This window comes from Sturnira hondurensis, unplaced genomic scaffold (genome assembly GCF_014824575.4).
Source record: "Sturnira hondurensis isolate 20B ecotype Veracruz unplaced genomic scaffold, ASM1482457v3 Scaffold0001221, whole genome shotgun sequence".
Lineage (NCBI taxonomy): Eukaryota > Metazoa > Chordata > Mammalia > Chiroptera > Phyllostomidae > Sturnira > Sturnira hondurensis.
The window spans coordinates 2,423,847-2,442,387 of record NW_028073852.1 but is presented as its reverse complement, the minus strand read 5'-3'; the positions used below and the strand labels follow the sequence as shown (position 1 = coordinate 2,442,387).

The 18,541-nt window shown below is 62.2% G+C and overlaps 1 protein-coding gene across 1 annotated transcript in view; it reads right to left on the bottom strand.

Moving 5' to 3' along the window:
* The window catches only part of DNAH17 (dynein axonemal heavy chain 17), an 84,036-nt gene extending 72,392 nt beyond the window's left edge, over positions 1–11,644 (bottom strand). Inside the window, exons 1-15 of the mRNA XM_037064365.1 lie at positions 11,300–11,644; positions 10,598–10,791; positions 9,682–9,874; positions 9,340–9,439; positions 9,018–9,103; positions 8,764–8,889; positions 8,033–8,185; positions 7,848–7,934; positions 7,227–7,394; positions 6,870–6,986; positions 4,338–4,603; positions 3,511–3,706; positions 1,916–2,062; positions 608–716; positions 99–202 (exon numbers count right to left, since the gene is read on the bottom strand). Of these exons, the coding sequence (XP_036920260.1) occupies positions 99–202; positions 608–716; positions 1,916–2,062; positions 3,511–3,706; positions 4,338–4,603; positions 6,870–6,986; positions 7,227–7,394; positions 7,848–7,934; positions 8,033–8,185; positions 8,764–8,889; positions 9,018–9,103; positions 9,340–9,439; positions 9,682–9,874; positions 10,598–10,791; positions 11,300–11,644 (2,391 nt within the window). The remainder of the gene's footprint in view (positions 1–98; positions 203–607; positions 717–1,915; positions 2,063–3,510; positions 3,707–4,337; positions 4,604–6,869; positions 6,987–7,226; positions 7,395–7,847; positions 7,935–8,032; positions 8,186–8,763; positions 8,890–9,017; positions 9,104–9,339; positions 9,440–9,681; positions 9,875–10,597; positions 10,792–11,299) is intronic.
* Between the last annotated feature and the right edge of the window lie 6,897 nt (positions 11,645–18,541).

The window sequence follows — 18,541 nt, the reverse complement described above, 5'->3', positions numbered from 1 at the left end:
GGGACCCTCTGCAGGGAGCAGGGACCGCACAGTGACATCAGGACAGGCCCGGGGCCCCAGTTTCCCTAGGACCCCTCACTGCCAGGCAGCGCGCTCACCTTCATGGCCTGGGAGATGCCCTCTACGTTTTGCTTGGCTTTCTGCATCCTGTTCTGCAAGTTCTGCAGAATTTCTCGCATCTCCTGAATATATTCAAACACGCCTAAAATGGAAGTGGAAGGAACCTCACACGACGCCCCCCATGGGAGGCCCTGGGGGCAAGGGGCGTAGGGGAGGGTGCCTCTGCCTGGTGGTGGGGTGAAGGGAGGAAGGGGGGGCCTGTGAGCATGTTTCCTTCTGCTTCTCCGCCCCCTGACTAGAGGCAGCTGCCACCGGTGCTGTCCCTGCCCTCCGCTGTGCCTGCCTGCACCGGGGACCACCACGAGCCCCGGCCTCTAGCAAGTCCAGGTGGGCGACTTTGAGTTCCCGAGGGGTCTCTGCCAGATCCCATGTGTAAGTGAAACAGGCCGTGCCGGGACCGCCCAGGGGGAGCAAGTGCGAGCACTGCTCAGCCAAACACGCGACCCTCGCTGCAGACAAGGGGGCCACGGGAACATGGCCTCGGTACCGTCACTGTTCCAGAACAGGGTCGTCTCCGCGTCCAGCAACCGCACGTCGATCGCTTCCAGTTCCGACTCGATCAGCGGGAGCTCTATGTCCATCACCGTGGTCTTTATCTGCAGAGCAAACCAGACGGCCTCAGGGCCCTGGCTCCAAACCCACGGGGATGTAAGTTCCCCTCGAGGTGAGAGGCCAAGAGTGTTCCTGCTGGGCGCACGACAAAGCTGGTGCAATCGCTGCTCCCCTACGAGGAATTCCAGGGAAACCCAAACTTGGATGTCAACCGTCAAATTGTTCCTGTCACCAAGGACTTATGTATATACTTAAGTCTCTAAAGAGCTTTTAAAATTTTCACCCAAGGATATACTTACTGATTCTAGAGAGAGAGGAAGGGAGGGAGGGAAAGAGGCAGCGAAGGGAGAAAGAAACACCGATCAGTCGAGAGTCTCACACTCGTCGCAACAGGGATCAAATCCACAACACCGGCGCGTGCCCTGACCGGGAATCGAAACCAGCGACATTGGAGTTCACAGGATGACACTCTAACCAACTGAGCCACACTGGCCAGGGCTGTGTACTTAACTCTTAATTACCCGTGTTATGGGATAGAAGGAGAAGAAAATATGATAATTCAAAAGCCCTGAGTACATAACCCCAAACTTCATTTGACTTAGAATCATGTCCAGAAAGGCAGAGAGACAGGCATTGGTGGGGAGGGGGCAGGCACTGCCGGGCCCCGACACCTCCGAGGTCACCGGGGTTTGGTTGCCCAGCAGGGGCCGGAGGGAACAGCGATGCTGGATCTATCTGGTCGTGCCACGGCGGTGCCCTGCTGCGAGGCGTGATGCGAAGCTCGCAAACCCCAGCTCACCGGAGAGGGAGGAGGAGGGTGTGCACGGTCCCCACGAGTCCTTCCTCTGAAGGACCAGAACCGTCCGAGCTTCTGCCTTCTTCAGAATCGCAGTCTGATTTCTACGTCGTGTTTCAAGGACACAGTGTGGGCATCGCTGTGACCGGAGAAGGGAGCCCTTTATGCTGAATTCAACCAGCTGGAAAGAGGTGCTGAGCCTCCCGGCCCTGGGCGAAGGCCGGCGGGCCGGCTGTCCGGCCGTCAGGGTCCAGGGCTGGCCCAGCAGAGTGGCCGACAGAGGCCCCTCCCTCAGCTCGCTCTGGTGCTGGGGGCGGGTGGCCATGTGCGGTCCGTTTCTCATGGCGGTAGCTGGGAAGAGTCACCAAATATCATCACGCCACCTCACACCCACGTGCGTCTAAGCAGAACACCAACACCTGGCCAGCACGCCACGCCGCTGCTCACCTCGTTGTACCAGCCAACGATGAGCTCCAAGTTGCCCACGAACTTCCAGAAGGTCTCGTGCTGGGAGAAGAGTTTCTCGGCGCTGTTTGGGATCGCCTTCTGCTGCTGGAAGTTCAAGTACTTGACTTCTCTCAGAACCGCCACCAGCTGTGGCCAACAGGGGACACAGAGAGGGTCAGGGATGGCTCCAGGGGCAGCGCTTAGCAACACGGGGGCGGGGGGCTCTGTCCCCAGAGCCTCCACGGCCTGGGCGCGTCAGAGCTGGGGGTGGCCCACATAAAGCGGGGCACTGCTGGCCAGCTCAGGACGTCCTCGCCCCGTTGACTCAGCAGCGTGGGTGGACATGTCACCATACTTGTAGTCAAACAAAGGTCTGAGGACCACCAGCTTCGCCCGGCTCCCCTGGGGGAGCCGCCCTTCCCTGTCCGCCTCCTCCTACCTGTCACCGCCTGCCGGGAAAATCGGTAACAGACCCCTTCCCAGGGAGCCACTGCCCCTGCTGCTGGGTCAAGGCCCTGACCATCGAGGTCCCGGTGACCCCCACGTTGCTGAACCCACAGGTCACTTCATAGGTCTTAACTCACATGACCTCTCAGCAGCTGGTCACTCCCACCTACACACCAGACACTCCTGGTCACCTCTCCCGGTCCCTCTGATGCCTTCGGGACATGTGTGTCGGAGGGTGCAGGTGTGGTTCCTCTCCATCCGCCCCCAGGACTGCCCAACATCATGGCGTTGAGAGCCATCCGCGTGTGGCTGGCTCCCACGTTTGCAGCTCTGTCCCGGGGTCCCCCGGACCCCTGCATCCACCTGCCTGTCGAGGGTCTGCATTTCGACGTTTACTCGACATCAATGTGGCCAAAACATGGGCCCTGCCTGGTGGCCGGCTCCCCCGAGGGCTCGACTACCCCAGCTGCCCTGCCCCCGACGGGGCTGCCCTCAGAACAGCACCCTGTTCGCTCACATCTCACCCCCACCCCTGGCTCCGCGGCGCCCCCTTCACCCTGCCTGCTCTTGGAGAACATCGTGGTCACCCCCTCCGGCTCTCCGTGGTGCTCACCCACGCCCCTCCCCTGTGGGAGGGCACGGCCTCTGGCTGCCCGGCTCACTGGTTCGCCCCAGCGCACACACCAGCAGGTGTTCGTGGGGGTTCACTCCGTGGGAGGGGAGTGGGTTGTAGGGAAACCCGCCCTGCACTCCCAGTCCGGCTCCTGCTCTCTCCCGCTGCCCTGCCGGGTCCCAGCCCTGGGGCACCCCCCACCTCCACGCCACGGCTCAAGCCACAGGCAGAGTCTCTGCAGCCAGCCGAGCTGGGTTAAGGGAGCAGCCAGGGGGCCCAATGGCTCAGATCCTGCTGAGACCTTTTTCTTTCTTCCTTCCTTTTAAAATGTAAACTCTCAGATCGAGGACATTTCCTCCTGGGACCCCGTGAAAGGCAACCCAGCTTCAAAACGGCTCGCTCACTGAGGTCACCAGTACACGGTCTCAGATCCACCATCTGTCCTGAGCACACTTAAAAAAGCACCCATGTGAGGAAGTGTCGGCGGCAGGAGGGGAACGTCCCCCACCGCCCCAGCGGCTGCAGGCACACCCACCGCGCTGCTGAAGTTGACCCGGACCAGGCCACTGAGGGGGTCCCGCTGGATCAGCGGCTGCCCCAGGTTGAAGCTGCAGTCCTCGTCCACGCCCGACACCCACTGCCGGTAGGCCCTCTCGCGGTAGCTCCTCAGCAGCTCCATCATCTCCTCGTACTTCTGGTAGATCAGCTTGGCCTCCACGCTGGACATGACCCTGGAATTCGAGTCGGACGGGGCAGTGAGGCCCCAGGTACCGGCCACAGGTGTGGTGTGCACACCTCTTAGAGGGGCTTCTGTAGTGCCCTGGCCTCGGACCCCGGGTCTCGCTCAGGCTGTGGAAGCAGCCAGCAGCTTTCTGCTTCTCCCCAGCTGAGACCCCGAGTTCACAAAGTGGCCCCAACCTCCTGCAAGCAGCCCCGGAAGTCAAGCAACGGCCCCGGTACCCCTGGCCCCACAGGGTCAGGACTGGAGCCACATCCACTCACCGTCCTTGTGTTCTCCCACCCCCCAGACGTGCTCCGAAGGCAGTGTCTGAAGGCAGCCCTCTTCCAGCCCCAGGCAGGCACACCCACACCTTCCAGGCGCTGCTAGGAGACACCCCCACCCTGCCCACCTCTGCTCTCCTGAACGCCCATGACAGGGCCCGTCTCCGCACAGCCAGCTCTGTGTCAGTGGCCAGAGGTGGTGGGCTGGGTGTGGGCTGGGGGCGTGCACACATCTCTTCTGGGAAGTCTGGGTCTGGGAAATGGAGACTTGGCCTCTGTGAAGCCTGGGGTGTCTCGGCACTGAACGGGCCCCCGCCCCCGCCCCCACCTCACCTCGGCCAGGCTGCCCCCCCGACTCACGGGTGCTCAATGTGCTTGAGGTAGCCCATGGGCACCTCCAGCCGCTCCTGCAGCTCCAGGCTCCACTTAAGCTGCCCGGCCACTGGGGGCATGTTTTTGTGGATCGGAGGGATGTTCCCGCCCTCGGAGGCTGTGATCTGGGCGTCGTACAGGACCTTGATGTTGTCCAGCTCGGCGTCAAACAGCTCCAGCATGACCGAGTACCTGGGCACCACCTCGGTGAGGATCAGCGGCCGCTCCAGGAGGCCCCCGCACATGTACAGGAGCTGGGGAGACGCGGGAGGGGGCCTGCCTTCACCTCGGCCCTCGCTGCAGCCCCGGCTGCACCCCAGCCCACCCGCTCCGCCCCGGGGTTGCAGGAACGGAGCATCAGCCACGCTGCAGGGTGGAGAAAACGCCGTCGCAGGGACAAAGAGCCTTTCTCCGCGCAGCGCCCCGTGAGGCGGACACCCAGCTGTGATGCCCGCCGGGTCCCAAAGCACCGGTCTTACAAACCGACGGCACAAACCAGGTCCAAGCCTGGAAAACTGGACTCTAGGCCAGGAGAAGCCAGGGTTTGGGCAAGGAAGAGTTGAACAGTTAAAAAATACAATTTAAAAAAGATATAAAAATCCCCCTGGCTGGTGTGGCTCAGTGGATTGAGTGCAGGCCTGTGAACTGAAGGGTGGCTGGTTCAGTTCCCAGTCACGGCACATGCCTGGGTTGCAGGCCAGGTGCCCAGTAGGGGACGCACAAGATGCAACCTCGGGTTGATATTTCTCTCCCTCGATTTCTCCTTCTCTTCCCCTCTCTCTAAAAGTAAATGAATCAAATCTTTTAAAAAACATCACTGTGCAGGGGTGGGGGCTGGGGAGCGGGAAGCCGGGGTTGCAGGATGGCCTCACGGGACCGGTACAGAGAGAAGTGTGTAGAAAGACCTGGCAATGAAGGGCCAGCAGCCCGGCCTCCAGGGCAGGGGCGAGGAGATGCCTGTCGTTCTCTGTCCTCCCCTCTTCGCCTCGCCCCCCTCTCCCCCCGCCCCCCGCCCCCCCCCCCCGGCTGGTGGGGCCTCAGGCTCTGGGGGCACACAAGGATTCATTGCGCTCCAACCACCCGGTGTCCCTTTTATTCTGGGACACGCGGCTGCAGCTTTTGGTGGCTGGAAGGACTGGACCTGAGCCTCCAATTTGCCCCCGTTTTTGGTTTGAAAAATGTGACCCATGTCCCGGAACGTGACCTTTTGGGGAAAGAGTAAAAGATGGCTGCAGGGACAGGGGGAGTAGTTTCAGGTCCTCGGAAGCCAGGTGGAGCTGCCGCGGGCCCCTGGGGGACACTGAACCTCCCTCTTTCTCTTGCCGCCCCTCCTTCCTCCAGTTCCCCCAGGGGACGCGCCCCACATTCCAGGTCCCTGGCACCGTTTAAAAGAAACGGCATGCGACAGGAAACAAACGGTCCCCTGCTGCTTTACCACCCTCCCGACTTGTCCCCTTCCCGCGCCTCTTTCCTCCTTGTCACGTTTCGTATTTTTTTGGCTGACGGCATGAGGGAAGGAAGCTAATTTTATTTTCTGCCAAGAGGAGATGAAGTGGAAAATTGCTCTAGAACTTTCCTGGCTGCGTGTGAATTACTGACAGTGAGAAATCAGGGAAGCAGCTGGGGAAGAGGCGGGGGAGGGAGGGCCCGGGCTGGGGGGCCCAGGCCCGTCCTGTGGGAGCACCGGCTGTGAGGCCGTGACCGGCCAGGTGGGGTGGACAGGGACACGCAGATGGAGCTGGCAACGGGTCACACATCGCCTCTGCCCTGATTTTCTTTGGTTTTCTCTTTTTGATGCGGCACAACCACAAAGTTCACGTTCAGAAGACAGCTTGTCCTTTGAAAGTGCAAAAGCCGATTGAGGCCATTGGCAGGAGAAAGCCCTGCGGCAGCGGCGGAGCGGGTGCGTCTGTGAGCCGAGCTCCGGTGGGTAGGCGTGAGTCCCCTCCGGGACCACCTGCCCCTCGGAGTGCGGACCTGAACGCTGGATCCCAAAGGGGTCCGTGAGGTGCCACAGCCCAGCTCCATCCTCAGTCGTGGAAAACAACACGAGGTCCATCCTCCGGGAGGTCGGGGGCCCCTTCGCCCACTCTCACCCTCGCCCGGGCACCCCCAGCCCCAGCTGTCGAACTCTGGCATCCTCTTTGACTTTCAGGGCCCCCTGTCCCAGAGGAGGACCTGGCGTGTCCACATGCAAGGGCGGCTGGGACCCTCTGCCGGGCACACCCTGCCCTTGGGCAGCCCTTGGGCCTTTCCTGTCAGCGCCCCAGGGTTGGGGGTCCTTGCCCGGGGCTGCAGGAGTCTCCGAAACGCCGGACTTCGGGTCTCAAAACCAGACAGTCCTGGGGCCACAGGGGTGAGCTGGTCGCCCAAGTGAAAAGAGGCCTCCTCAGAGAGAGAGGGCGGGCTCAGCACCCGACTCGCCCAGGCTGGTCGCAGGGCCTCTGGGAGCATTCAGGCGCCCAGCCCCCCTGGGCCCCGGGCAGGTCCTCAGCCCGCCCTCGTCCCTGCCTCACGCACCTTTGCACAGGACTCGATGGAGTTGCAGTCGTCAAAGCCCTGACCGAAGATGGTGGCCAGTCTCCTGTCCAGATCTTGAATTTTGGTCTCGAAATCAGCGTAATCATCATCAAAACTCTACGGTCAAATTCAAACGTCAACCTCTTAATCGCCATGCAAGGCCTGGACGGTGCTCACCCTGATGCCCTCTCCTCCGCCTGCTCCCCCAGGCTGGCAGAATGTGGGGTGCCATCCCGGCTGCACAGGCTCAGCGTCTGTAAGAAGAGGGTTGGGGCCGTTGCCCCGCACCCCCTCTGGGTGTCCCCCCCGACCTCGGGGTATCATCTGTCACCACCCCAGCCTGGGCCCCAGACCTACCGAGTCTCCTGGGTCCAGGGGGTCGTACTTGCAGTCGGCGAACACCCTCACCAGCTCGAAGACCTCCTCGTAAATCTGGGCCACCAGGCTCCCGAGGACACTGCCCCGCACACCCCCGATCTCGATCTTCTCCAGTTTCAGGAACTCGATGGCTGTTTTATAAAGGTTCTGGTGTAGGAAAGACCCCAGACACCCGGCTGCTTGTCTCCGTAACCACACTCAGCGGCTCGGCCACTGACCGAGCTCCCGTCCTCTCCCCACATCAGCTGAAACCAGCAAACCGTGCCATCCTGGGCCCTGCTTCCCGAGCAGGGGAAGGAAGGAGCAGGAAAGGCCCCTGGACTTTGCCCACCGACCCCCCCCCCCCCCCGCCGGCGGTCCCCAGGCTTCCTGACTGGGCTCATTTCATGGGTCATAGACGGAAGACGTGAGCCAAGGGGAGAAGCCCCCAGCATGGGTCCCTCTTGTTCCTGGTTAAGGGCTCTGGGCACGGAGGAGGCCACCCGACGACTCGGCTTCCCCCAGACGCGGATTGGGGGCGGTGAGGGTGGAAGCCACAGCTACTCCCAGGGGAGGGCGGCCTGTGAACGGCAGGCAAGGCGACCCCGACTTCACCCTTACCTCAATGGTCTGGACGCGATGGAAGAAAGAATTCATTCTGGAAAACGCAAGCGAAGACGGGAATTCCCAAGGCACCGGCTCCTTGTCCTTCAAGGAGAGAGAGGGAAAGCTGAGTCTGCCTCTGACGCGCCCCCTCCGGCCGACGTGGGGCGCCGCCTCGGCCGGTTCTGCGGGTCGGGCCCCACCTTGAAGAACAGCTTCATGTTGGCGCAGCAGAAATCATAGGTGCGGTACAGCTCCCTCAGGACGGCCACGGACAGGGAGATGCTGTGCAGGACCTCCTCCACCTCGCCCTGCAGGCCTTTCAGCACCTCCTCGGGGCCCAGGTAAGTCCGCGTCTGGGTGGGAGACAGCGCGCGCAGGCGCACAGTCAGGCCGGTTAGAGACCAGCCACTTCCTGGCCCCCGACCTGCTTCTCACGACCCAGCCTGTCTGCCAGCTGCTGGGTGGTTTTCGGGAGATGGAGCTGCTCCCCTCAGCTGGCCTCTCACCCTGAGCTAAGGCTGAAGGGAGACGGGTTTCGGTCACGGGTGGGTGAGGCCGGGGCACCCTGCTATGGCCTGTGGGGGGGCCCCCCCCGGGGCTGGCTGACAGGGTCCCACCGGCAGCCTCGGATGGGACCATGTGCTCGCAGAGAGGAAGGGGACATCCAGGAGACAGGACTAGAAGACCCCACAAAACCCCTGGCTGAGTCCTAGGGTGCTGGCACTTGGGGGGCGGAGCCCCGTTCCCCCTCTTCTCCCTCCAACATGGGCTGGGTAGGGCTGGCGGGGCCCAGGTCTTGGGAGAGCGCCGGGTGCCACCTAGAGGCCACAGTTAGCCTGGGGCCTGTGCTATCCTGCTCGGGACGTGGGGGGACAGGCGGGGGCGGGGCGGTGGGGACCCCTGGGGGGCTGGCTGCGGCAGAGGCAGCTACCAGCTCGATGATCTGGTTGCAGAGCTCCTGCAGGATGACGATGACCCTGGAGGGCGTGTTGTAGTGCTTGGAGGTGGCCCAGATGAAGCAGATGGTGTGGAGCGCCTTGGCGATGAAGGTCGGGAGCTATGGAGAGACGGGGGGGCTTGGTCGTGATGCCTCGCTCTCCTGTCCCCGCGGCTCCAGGGGACACCCCCAAAGCAGCCCGGAACAGGAGGGCGGCCCTGGGCAGTGGCCTCCCCTCGCTGACGCACCGCTGTGAAGTCGGCCTGCTCCATCTCCTCCAACAAGATCCGCAGGGGCGTCAGGTACAGGACGACGTCGTCCGCTTCCTTCAGCCCTGCACGGGGCAAGGACGAGGTCAGGGGTGCGTCCACCCGACCGACGCTGCACTCTGGGCATAGGACAGGCTGTCCGTGCCGCTTGGTGTCAGGGGCGTACACACCCTCAAAACACAGCGGCTTCTTCAGAGGGCAGGGGCCAGGAAGATGCTCAGCAGGGGGACAGACTGTGTCCCTTGGGGTCCCCTGCACCCCCCAGATGGCCCCGGCAGCTCTTGGTGGGTCCCCAGCTCACCTTCATTGACGTTCATATACACATTTTGCAGGGCTGGCCAGTAGCAGCTTTTGGCTTTTTCCAAGACCTCGACTATTTTGTTCACCTTGGGCCTGTTTAGCTGAGGAGAGAGGAAGGACCCCAGCTTTTCCGAGGGACCCGCAGACCCCAGACACTGCCATCCAACCCCGCAGCTGGGAGTACCGAGGCAGGAGCCTGGGTGAGCCGGGCTCCCTCGGGGGCCCCGGGGGTCAGCGCAGAGGCCGGGGGCTTGCAGATGCCGCTGGTGGGGGTTGAGGGTGCGGGCCGTCTGGCTGTGAAGCAGCTGAGTTCTGGGTGCCCGCAGTGGGGCAGGGGCGTCACCTGGTCGTAGATGCACTTGAGGTTGGTGAGCCGGGCGTCCCAGAACTCGAACTCCACCCTGGGCAGGGGGTGCAGCCCGTCCAGCAGGGCCTGTGCCGAGTCCTTGCTCAGCGCGTCCCTGACCTGATGGGACCAGTCGATGACGATGGTCTCGATGGCGTGCAGCAGCGAGTTGTCCTGGGAGGCGGGGAGCCTGCAAGCGCAGGGTCGGCTGGTGCTGGGCCAGCCTCGGCTGCGGGGCTCCGCAGCTCTGCCCCAGTGGCCCCAAGCACCTCCTCGCGTCCCCAGGCCCCTCACCGCCAGCTTGGGGAGGCTGGGGCGGTCCCCAAATCTCCCGATGAGGAGAAACCCTGAGCTGGACAGGTGTGTCAGGTGTTGGCCCCCCTCCCCCGGGAGAGAAGCAGACTGGCTTTTCAATAAATGTCCAAGACGGCTCCCCTGGAAGTCGGTGTGGTCACACGGGGCACGTGGTGGGGCTCAGAGGGGACCCAGGCAGGACCTGCCCCTACGCAGAGTCCCCAGAGCGTCCCCCGCTGTGGTGAGAGAATGGAACCAGCCGCCACCCTGTCCAGCCCCAAGATCCTTGTGCTGCCGGCAGGTGCAAAGGGTGGTCAGGCCCACGTGGGGCCCCTGGGACGTCGTGGTCCCACCTGCTGAAAACCCCTCTGGGCCCCTCAGTGCCCCTCAGTCCCTATGGCCTAAAGCTGGTGTCCCCTTTCCTGGCCATGTGGCACCCTGTGCCTGCTGTGTGATGCCTGGGCCCGGACACGTGTGTGGTGGGACCAGGGCTCCAGCCCCGTGTCTGTCCCGCCTTTGTGCCCGCCACCTCGACTCAGAGCCACGGCCTCAGCCCCGTGGGCCCCGTCAGCTGCAGAGCCCTCTCCTAGCGGGGGGGGGCGGGCGGGGGGACGCCCACCTCTCCAGGGACTCCGGCGTGCCGTCCAGGCTCCCCAGGTGCTCGGGGACCGGCAGCAGGGTCTTCCCCCGGATCTTGCCCCCGATCACGAACACCTCGTTCTTCAGCTTGTGCACCTGCTTCACAATGTCTTCCGCGACCACTTGCGGCCACCCGCTGGTGTTCTCGCTTTGGTTTAACAGCGAGTACAGGATCTGCAAGGAGAGGACTCCGAGCTCCACCCGCGCCCGCGCCCGCAGCCGTGCCGACTCTGTGGTGGCGGGAGGGGCGGTGAGCGCTCGGCGCCCGGGCCTGGGGGAGCTGCGTCCTCTTCCAGCCAGGAGGTGGGCCCGCGTCCTCGCAGGGGCCAAGCCGCCCCCACGGAGGGACGCCCAGGGCCTGCTCTAATGGCTTGCACTCCTGGCTGGAAGCCAACACCCTGAGTTGTGCGGGGGCACCGTCACAGGCTAGATCATGTCCCCCCGACTCCTCTGTTGAGTCCTGGCCCCCAGCAGTCAGGATGTGACGGCATTTGGAGAGAGGGTCCTTGCGGGTGTGACTGGGTAGAACCAGGGGCCTGCCCTCTGGCCTCCCTAACCAGCGTCCCCCCCGCCACGCTGCCAGCCCGTAGACCCCCCTGTGGGGAGTGGGGCTCTGGGCCAATCACTGAAAGTTTGTCCCTCTGGGCCCTGGACACCCCCCGACCAGGCCCAGGCCGCCCACCTCCCCCACGATCACGATCAGCTGGTCGACAGGGGCGGGGCTGATGTCCCCGTAGATCAGGCTGTCCTTGTAGTTGTCTTTCTTGATAGTCTCGGGCTTCTTCTTGATGAAATACACCCCCTTGAACTTGAGGGAGGCCGGGAAGCCCAGGCAGGGGGTGATGGCGCCGGCGGGGTTGAGCGTCAGCACCAGCACCGAGACGTCTGGCTTCTCGAAGAACTCCGTGAACAGGGCCAGGTTCTCCTCTGCCCCCGTCATTTTGCTCCACTTGTCAGGCTTGAACTTCAGAATGACCGCGGCTACTCTCTCCATATACTCTAGCCGGACATCCGGCGTGATCGTCATCGCGACGTCTCCTTAGGCCACCACCGTCTGTCCAAAGACAGACACATGGATGGGACGGGCTCCCTGGAGCGGCCCACGTCCCACCTGTCGCTGGGGCCATCGGACACCTGGCTCTAAGCCAGCGAGAGGAAGGGCTGGAGTTGTAGCTGTGGGTGGGTGAGACATGGCCGAGATGTGGGCGAGGCGCGGGTGAGACGTGGGTGAGGCGTGGGCAAGGCGCGGGCGAGGAGGAGCAGCGTTTGCACTGTCTGCTCTGGCCGGACAGCGCCCCCCCCTCCCCCCGCCGTGGCCCGTCACCAGCAGACCCTGGCTGCAAACAGGGACGTGTGTCTGTGTGAAAGGCGGGCATGGCTCCGGGGGCGGTCACAGCAAGGTCGCCAAAGCGGTGGGGTGGCGAAGAGACAAGAGGAGGTCAGATCGAAGGGGCCAAGGACAGTAAGAATTAAGACATTGCACCCCAAGAATATGTGGGAAACGCAGAAGAGGAGGGGCGAACCTGGGGCACAGGGCGAAGTTTGTCACGCTCTCCCTGTCCTAGCTTGTCACAGTGTACCCCAACTTTTCCCTGCTCTTGAGTCTCCCCCCCCCACCACATCCAGGGCGCGTGGAGGGATTCCTCAGCAGAGTCCCCACCGACCTCGAGCCCGCGCTCACGTCTCCCTGGGAGAACAGCTGCTGGCTGTGTCCAGGTCCCCGGAGCGTTGGGTGGGGATCCCCTCGGAGAAGACCCCGAAGCCTAGGGTCTTTGGGCCAAGAAGACCAAGACTAGGGTGAGGAGAGCGCGCTGCTCTCTGTGGGCATAACCTTTAAAGGGATGCCCAGAGTTTCAGAAATCAAGGTCAATGATATTTCAGTATTTTTAACCAGAAAAATTAATGCAAATTCATGGTCAACAAAATGTCAAAATTCCAAATAAAGACAGGCTCCTCGGGAGGGCCCGCAGCGGCGGGGTGGGTGGGCGAGTGCCTGGCAGAATGCCAAACCGAGCCTGAGGCTGGCTCTGCTTACACCTGGGGGGGCATGTGGCGCTAGGTTTCTGGGGGCGCCTTTGGGGACCAGGAGGGACAGCCCAGCAGCTGTGGCACTCCTCCGTCCCAAATTCCTCGGCACTCTCCTGCTCCACACCTGCACGGGCGCCTTTCCAGGTGTCTGCGTCCATAGAGGGTTCTAGAAACACTGTGAGTCTGCTGGCAGTGCCACCGGAATTAAGGGAGCCACGTGCAGTGTAGGATGTCACAGATTTGGGCTTTTACAAAATTAACTTTTCTTTTAAGACTGGCATCAGGGTGGGCTCCCTCCAGAGCACCCCCCGTTTGGAGTCCCCATTGTCCCCCAGGTCTCTCCCAATCAGCCAGCCTTATCTCAAACTCCCATCTAGCCATGTTTGGGGTGAGGGCCGGGGGTCCCCGGGAACAGTGTTGTCCCTGTGATGCGTTGGGAGGAGACCACGGGGGGGGCCCAGGGACAGCGGCCCCTGGGCACTGGACCCTCAGGACCAGGCAGGAGAAGCCAGTGGCCTCCAGGAGAGGACACTGGGCCGAGGCGATCGGACATCGCGGGCACAGGAGTACAGGAGGGGAGGGGTTGGGCCGCCGTGGGCCGCCGTGGGCCGCCGTGGGCCGCCTGCAGGCCAGGCTGGGGCCCTGGACGGGCTCTGAGCGGGAGCAGAGCTGCCCCAGGGGGGAGGGGGGTGACTGGCCCCCTGCCTGCCGCCGCCGGGGCCTGGGTGCCGCCTCTCCATCCGCTGAGGGCCACTCACCGGCGACGACAAATCGCTGTTGGCAGCTCTCCTCCCCAGACCGGCGAAGGAAATGGCTCCCTTCCCTCCAAGGGCTCCAACTGCCACGGAACTTCCGTGAGTCCCCTGGGCACCCGGGACTTCTAGAGCCTTCTCCTCCAGACCAGAGCGACTGGGGCCTCGCAGCGATAGAGCTGCCCTCCACCACCCGCCACAGGAAAGACTCTCGGACCCGCGTGCCTTGGCCCCGGGGCACGAAGGCCATTTCACGTCAGTCCTGGGGTTTCGCTCTGTTGTCTCGGTAAATGCTCACGATTTGTTTGGCCGCTTCTGCGTCCTTTTCTCTCACTCTTGCCTTCTTCTGGATTCAGCCGCCCCTTCGGTTCGCCGGCCCGGTGTCTCGGGCATGACCTGTCGTCCGTTTTCCCTGTGGCCGTGGGCAGGCATCGGAACACGCCCTGTGGCCGCCCTGTGCCCCGGCAGCAGGAGCAGGGGAGGTGCACCCTGTCCCCTTCCCTCCCAACTCCCGAGCTGCGGACCCGCAGCTCGCCCCGCATTTGAGCCCTAAAAGCTCCTCCTTGTTGACAATGCAGGTCGGTAGTGAGTGGATTTCTCCCATAATGCCTTTCTGTCCCTGGGACCAATGGCCTTCTGCCTCCCCCCGCACTTTCCCTTCCCCTTCTGGAAAAGCCAGCAGGGGTGGTGATGCGGGGGACGGGGGGAGCGGCACCCCGGTCCCCAGAGCACTCTCCCCACAGCCAGCCACGCTCGGTGCCACGGCACGGAGGTCCCCTCGGCCATGCTCCCTGCCGCTGTCACACTGCCATTTCTAGGCAGGAAAAAGGAAAAAAAAGGCATTCAGATTGGAAAAGAAGAAGTACAAGTATTTCTATCTGCACATGACATAATCTTGTATGTGGAAAACCCTAAAAATGCATTAAAAAACTATTTGTGTTGATAAAAGAAGGCAGCAAGTTTGCAGGATAGAAGACGGACACACGGAAATCAACTGAAACTCAGAAAACAATTTCATTTACCATGCCATAAAAAGAATAAAATATTTAGAAATAACTTTTTTAAAACTAAGCACAAGATTTGTACATGGAAAACCACAGAACGCGATTGAAAGAAATGGAGGATTTAAATAAATGGAACAGGACCAGTGTCCCGGCGTCCGGAGACGCCAAGTGACACCAAGATGACACTCTCCTCCAGCTGACCTCGGGTTTGACACGGTGCCCGTCAGAGTCCCAGCTGGACTTGCATTTTTGGGGGGGCATAGAACAACTGATCCTCAGTTTCACAGGGAAACGTGAGGGACTGAGAACAGCCAAAATGACCTTAAAAAGAACCACGTTGGAGGAGCTGCCCTTGTGACAGGGCTGAGCAGTCGGCACCGCGTGTGGCCGGCACAAGGACGGACAGACAGCGCAGCAGGATGGGGCTGAGTCCGGGGACAAACACCCACCCCACGGGCAGCTGGTGTCCGGCAAGGCGCCCGACAGTGCCCTGGGACCGAGAACAGTCTTCCAGAAATGGCGCTGGGGCGTCTGGACGGCCACGGGCGAAGCCGGGAGTCGGACCCTCCCCACACACGGTCTACAGAAATTAACTTCAAAGGGGTCAAAGATATTGGCGTTAGAGTTGAAATGATAAAGTGACCAAGAAAGTAGATCAGTCGGGCGACACCGAACCCGAAAACGTTTGCGCTTCAAAGCGCGCTGCGAAGAAAGTGAGCAGAGTGCCAGCGAGTCGCATGTCGGAGCCGGGCCCGTATCCAGGAGAGTTAGAGGACCCATAACACCACCACAAAAACAGACAACAGCCTTAAAAAGGGGTGAGGGACATGCGCTGGCCGGGTGGCTCGGTGGGTTGGAGCGCTGCCCCCTACCCCAAAAGGTTGTGGGTTCGATCCCCCGTCAGGACACACGCCCGAGTTGCCAGTTCGATCCTCAGTTGGGGCTCAGATGGGGGCAACCAATCGATGTTTCTCTCTCTCTCCCTGTCTCTCCAGTCAATAAGCATATCCCAGGGAGAGAATTTTTAAAAAACGGGTAGAGGAAATAGACGTTTGACTAAGACGGATATGCAAGTGATCAGAAAAACAGATACATGGAAAGGAGCCCAATGTCATTAGTCCTCGGGGAAATGGAGCAGTGGAAGTCACAGACGAGGGAAGTGGATGGTGGGGGCCGTGGTGGGGGAGGGGGAGGGGCGGGGATTGGTGTTCTCAGGGCCCGTGGTTTGGGGCGGTGACTAGGGTTCTGGAGATGAGGGGGGGTGATGGTTGTGCAACGGTGTGTTTAATGCCCTGGACTGCACACTTAAAAATGGCTAAAATGGCCAATTTTTATATCATGTCTATCTCTCCCGCCAAAAAAAAGCCCTGCACTCAGGGAGACCCAGGCTCCCTGGCGGCTGTGGTGCCGCCCCCTCTCACCCCACCTGCTCTTGGCACCTGAGCACCCACCCACACGACCCCAGCAGCCCCCCGGCCTCCCTGGCCTCACAGGCTGCTCTTCTCCCGTCCACACTGCTGCAACTGGCCCCCTGGGCCGGGACCCCTCACTCGCCCCCACACCACTCCTGTTCCCAGCAGCCCGTTCTCCAGAGCATCTTCAAAACGGCAACGGCCACGTCACCCCCTGCTTCAAACCCACCAACAGCTTCCTACTGCTCTCGGGATAAGTCCAAGCAAGCCCCGAACGGCCCTCTGGGGCCTGGCCCGGGCCCTCCGTACAGGGTGGGCGGGGCTGGAAGCAGCAGCATGGCTGGGAGCACACGAAGCCCAGAGCTCACTCTGGTGGCCTCACTTACCAGTCACCGAGTTGGTTACTGTGTTACGGCTGTAAACCTGCGCCTGCCCAAACCTGCGTTGCTCTCTCCCTGGGCCCAACCGGGACCCGACCTGACCCGACCCGACCTGACCCGGACCCCCGCTCCGGGCTTGCTGACCTTCCTTCCGCTCCTCCCGACACCCACTCCCAGGGGGCCTCCCAGCCTGCCCTGGAACTCCCTGTCACACACTCAGCCTCTGCCCCACACACTCACATATCCACACACGCATACCACCCCCCCAGGGGCAGTCACATACATGTACATAATACACATGCTTGCACACATACAAGGTCATGTGCACACACACGCCTGTCCCACGCCTCCTCACCCCCCAGTGCCCAGCTGGGGTATGTCCCCTAGTACGTGTCCCACGCGGGCCGTCCGCCCCCTCGGTCTCTGAGAAGGCCCCTTAGCACCGGACGCTGCTCCTTCGAGTCACTGGCCAGGTGGTTGCAATCAGCAATCTCGGAGCCAGGCGTCAGTCCCCACCTCCCCACTGTGGGAGCCCACCCTGGATGAGCACGGTCAGCCCAGAACCCAGCCAGGCCCTGGGCCGACTGTCACCTGGAGACAGAGCTCTGCGAAGCCCCACTGTGAGGGGCTCCGCTTAACCCCCTCCAGCCTGGCAGGCCCCAACCACTGGACCACAGAGCCTTCCTCCCTTTAGGCCCCATTGCTCCTCCGGAACAGCCTGAAACCCTTGGTCAAGGTCTTCGAGGGTCCACCCCCGTCCAGAACCACGTTCGCCAGTTCCGTGTCCCGAGTCACCGAGGGTCAAACACGAGGGTGAAAACATGGACTTGGCGGGGAGCCGGGGAGCCCCGGGCAGACGCTCTCTCTGGCGGGAGGAGACCCCTGAGCCACGTGAAAAAGGCCACCCCCTGCCTCCGGGCAGGTCACTCCTAAGGCCCCACCACACACAGGGTCCAGAGAAGGACCCTGTTTTCCGGGCGGCAGGACAGCCTTTTGCTGTGACTCCACTGCCCATGTGGCAGACCCCGTGAGCCCCTGGGAATGGCCGGGCGACCTTTCCTCACTGGAAACCGGGTCCAGGCTCAGCAATGGGTGGCTGATGGCAGCCACCCCCGGGCGGGGGGCCCAGCTGGGACATGCCACTCACCCCCTTCCTTTGCTCTGGCAGTCACAGGGACAGGGCTCACCCCCAACTTCCCGTCCCCGTGGAGCCCTGCTGAGTTGACTTGGAAAGCGGGTTTCAGGACAGACATGACCCATCATTAACTACAATGTCAGGACAATTGTCCCTGCTGGGGATGCTGGCAGACGGCGGGAGTCTGGGCCATCTGGGTCTCGTCACTCCCCCAGCACACACGTCCTCCTTCTGTTTACTCTGCCCCCACCCCCTTCGCCACACGTGCTCAGGCTGTGTTCCCAGCAGAGGGGACGGGAGGAGGGTGGCCTTTGTCCTCCTGCCCAGGCATCCAGGCAGGGACACAGGGCAGGAGGGTGCAGGGACTTCACAGGAAGCTCTGCCTCCACAGCAGGGAGTCGGGGCAGGGCGGAGCCTACAGCCCAGGGTTTCAAAGACCCCGGCCCCTCCTAGTCTGGGAGGGGTCAGGGCCCCTCAGGGGTGAGCCTTGCTGCCCTTGGCCCATTAGGAGAGGACGGCTGCTAACAACACAAATGAGGAACTTGGGCAGTGGACAGGCGTGTCCTAGCACCCAGGGACTCCAGACTCCGCTGCTTTCAGCTCAGAGCCCTTGCTGGTGGGCTCCTTCCTGCTGGCTGTCTCCGGAAGGACAGGTCCTGGACCTCCCTTGCGGTTCTTGCAGGGGAGGGCCTGGCCAGCCCGCTGGTCAGTCCTGGCTGTGTGGCCCGCACCGGGGCCCAGCTCCTACGGTCCTTTTCCCAGGCTGGCTGCTCACCACGTTGACCACTGAGGCATACTTTCGATTGGGGGTGGGGGGGTTGTTCAAAGCCAGACTGGGCTCTAAGATGTCCATGGCCCCTCCAAGGGTTTCTAAAACATTATAGCTGTGCTCCTACTGGAGACCTGGAAATAGCAAATATTTCTTCCCTAAAAGGACAAAGACCCCCTTTCCTCGGACTGTTAAAGAAAACCAAACTGTGGTGTGGAATGGTCTCCTCGCTGACTTAGTTCACAGTAGCTCACACTGGGAAAACATCTCCAGGAAGGGAACTGCCTGCTCCTGGGGGTATCTGAACCCTGAGATGGCAGTGGAGGCTACGGACCCCGACTGGGCTTCCCCGGAGTCCCGCACACTCCACGGTGTCGCTGACCACGCTCCAGTTCGCCTCTGATGTCCAGGGACGGGGAGAGGTGCACACGGCCTGGGGGCCGG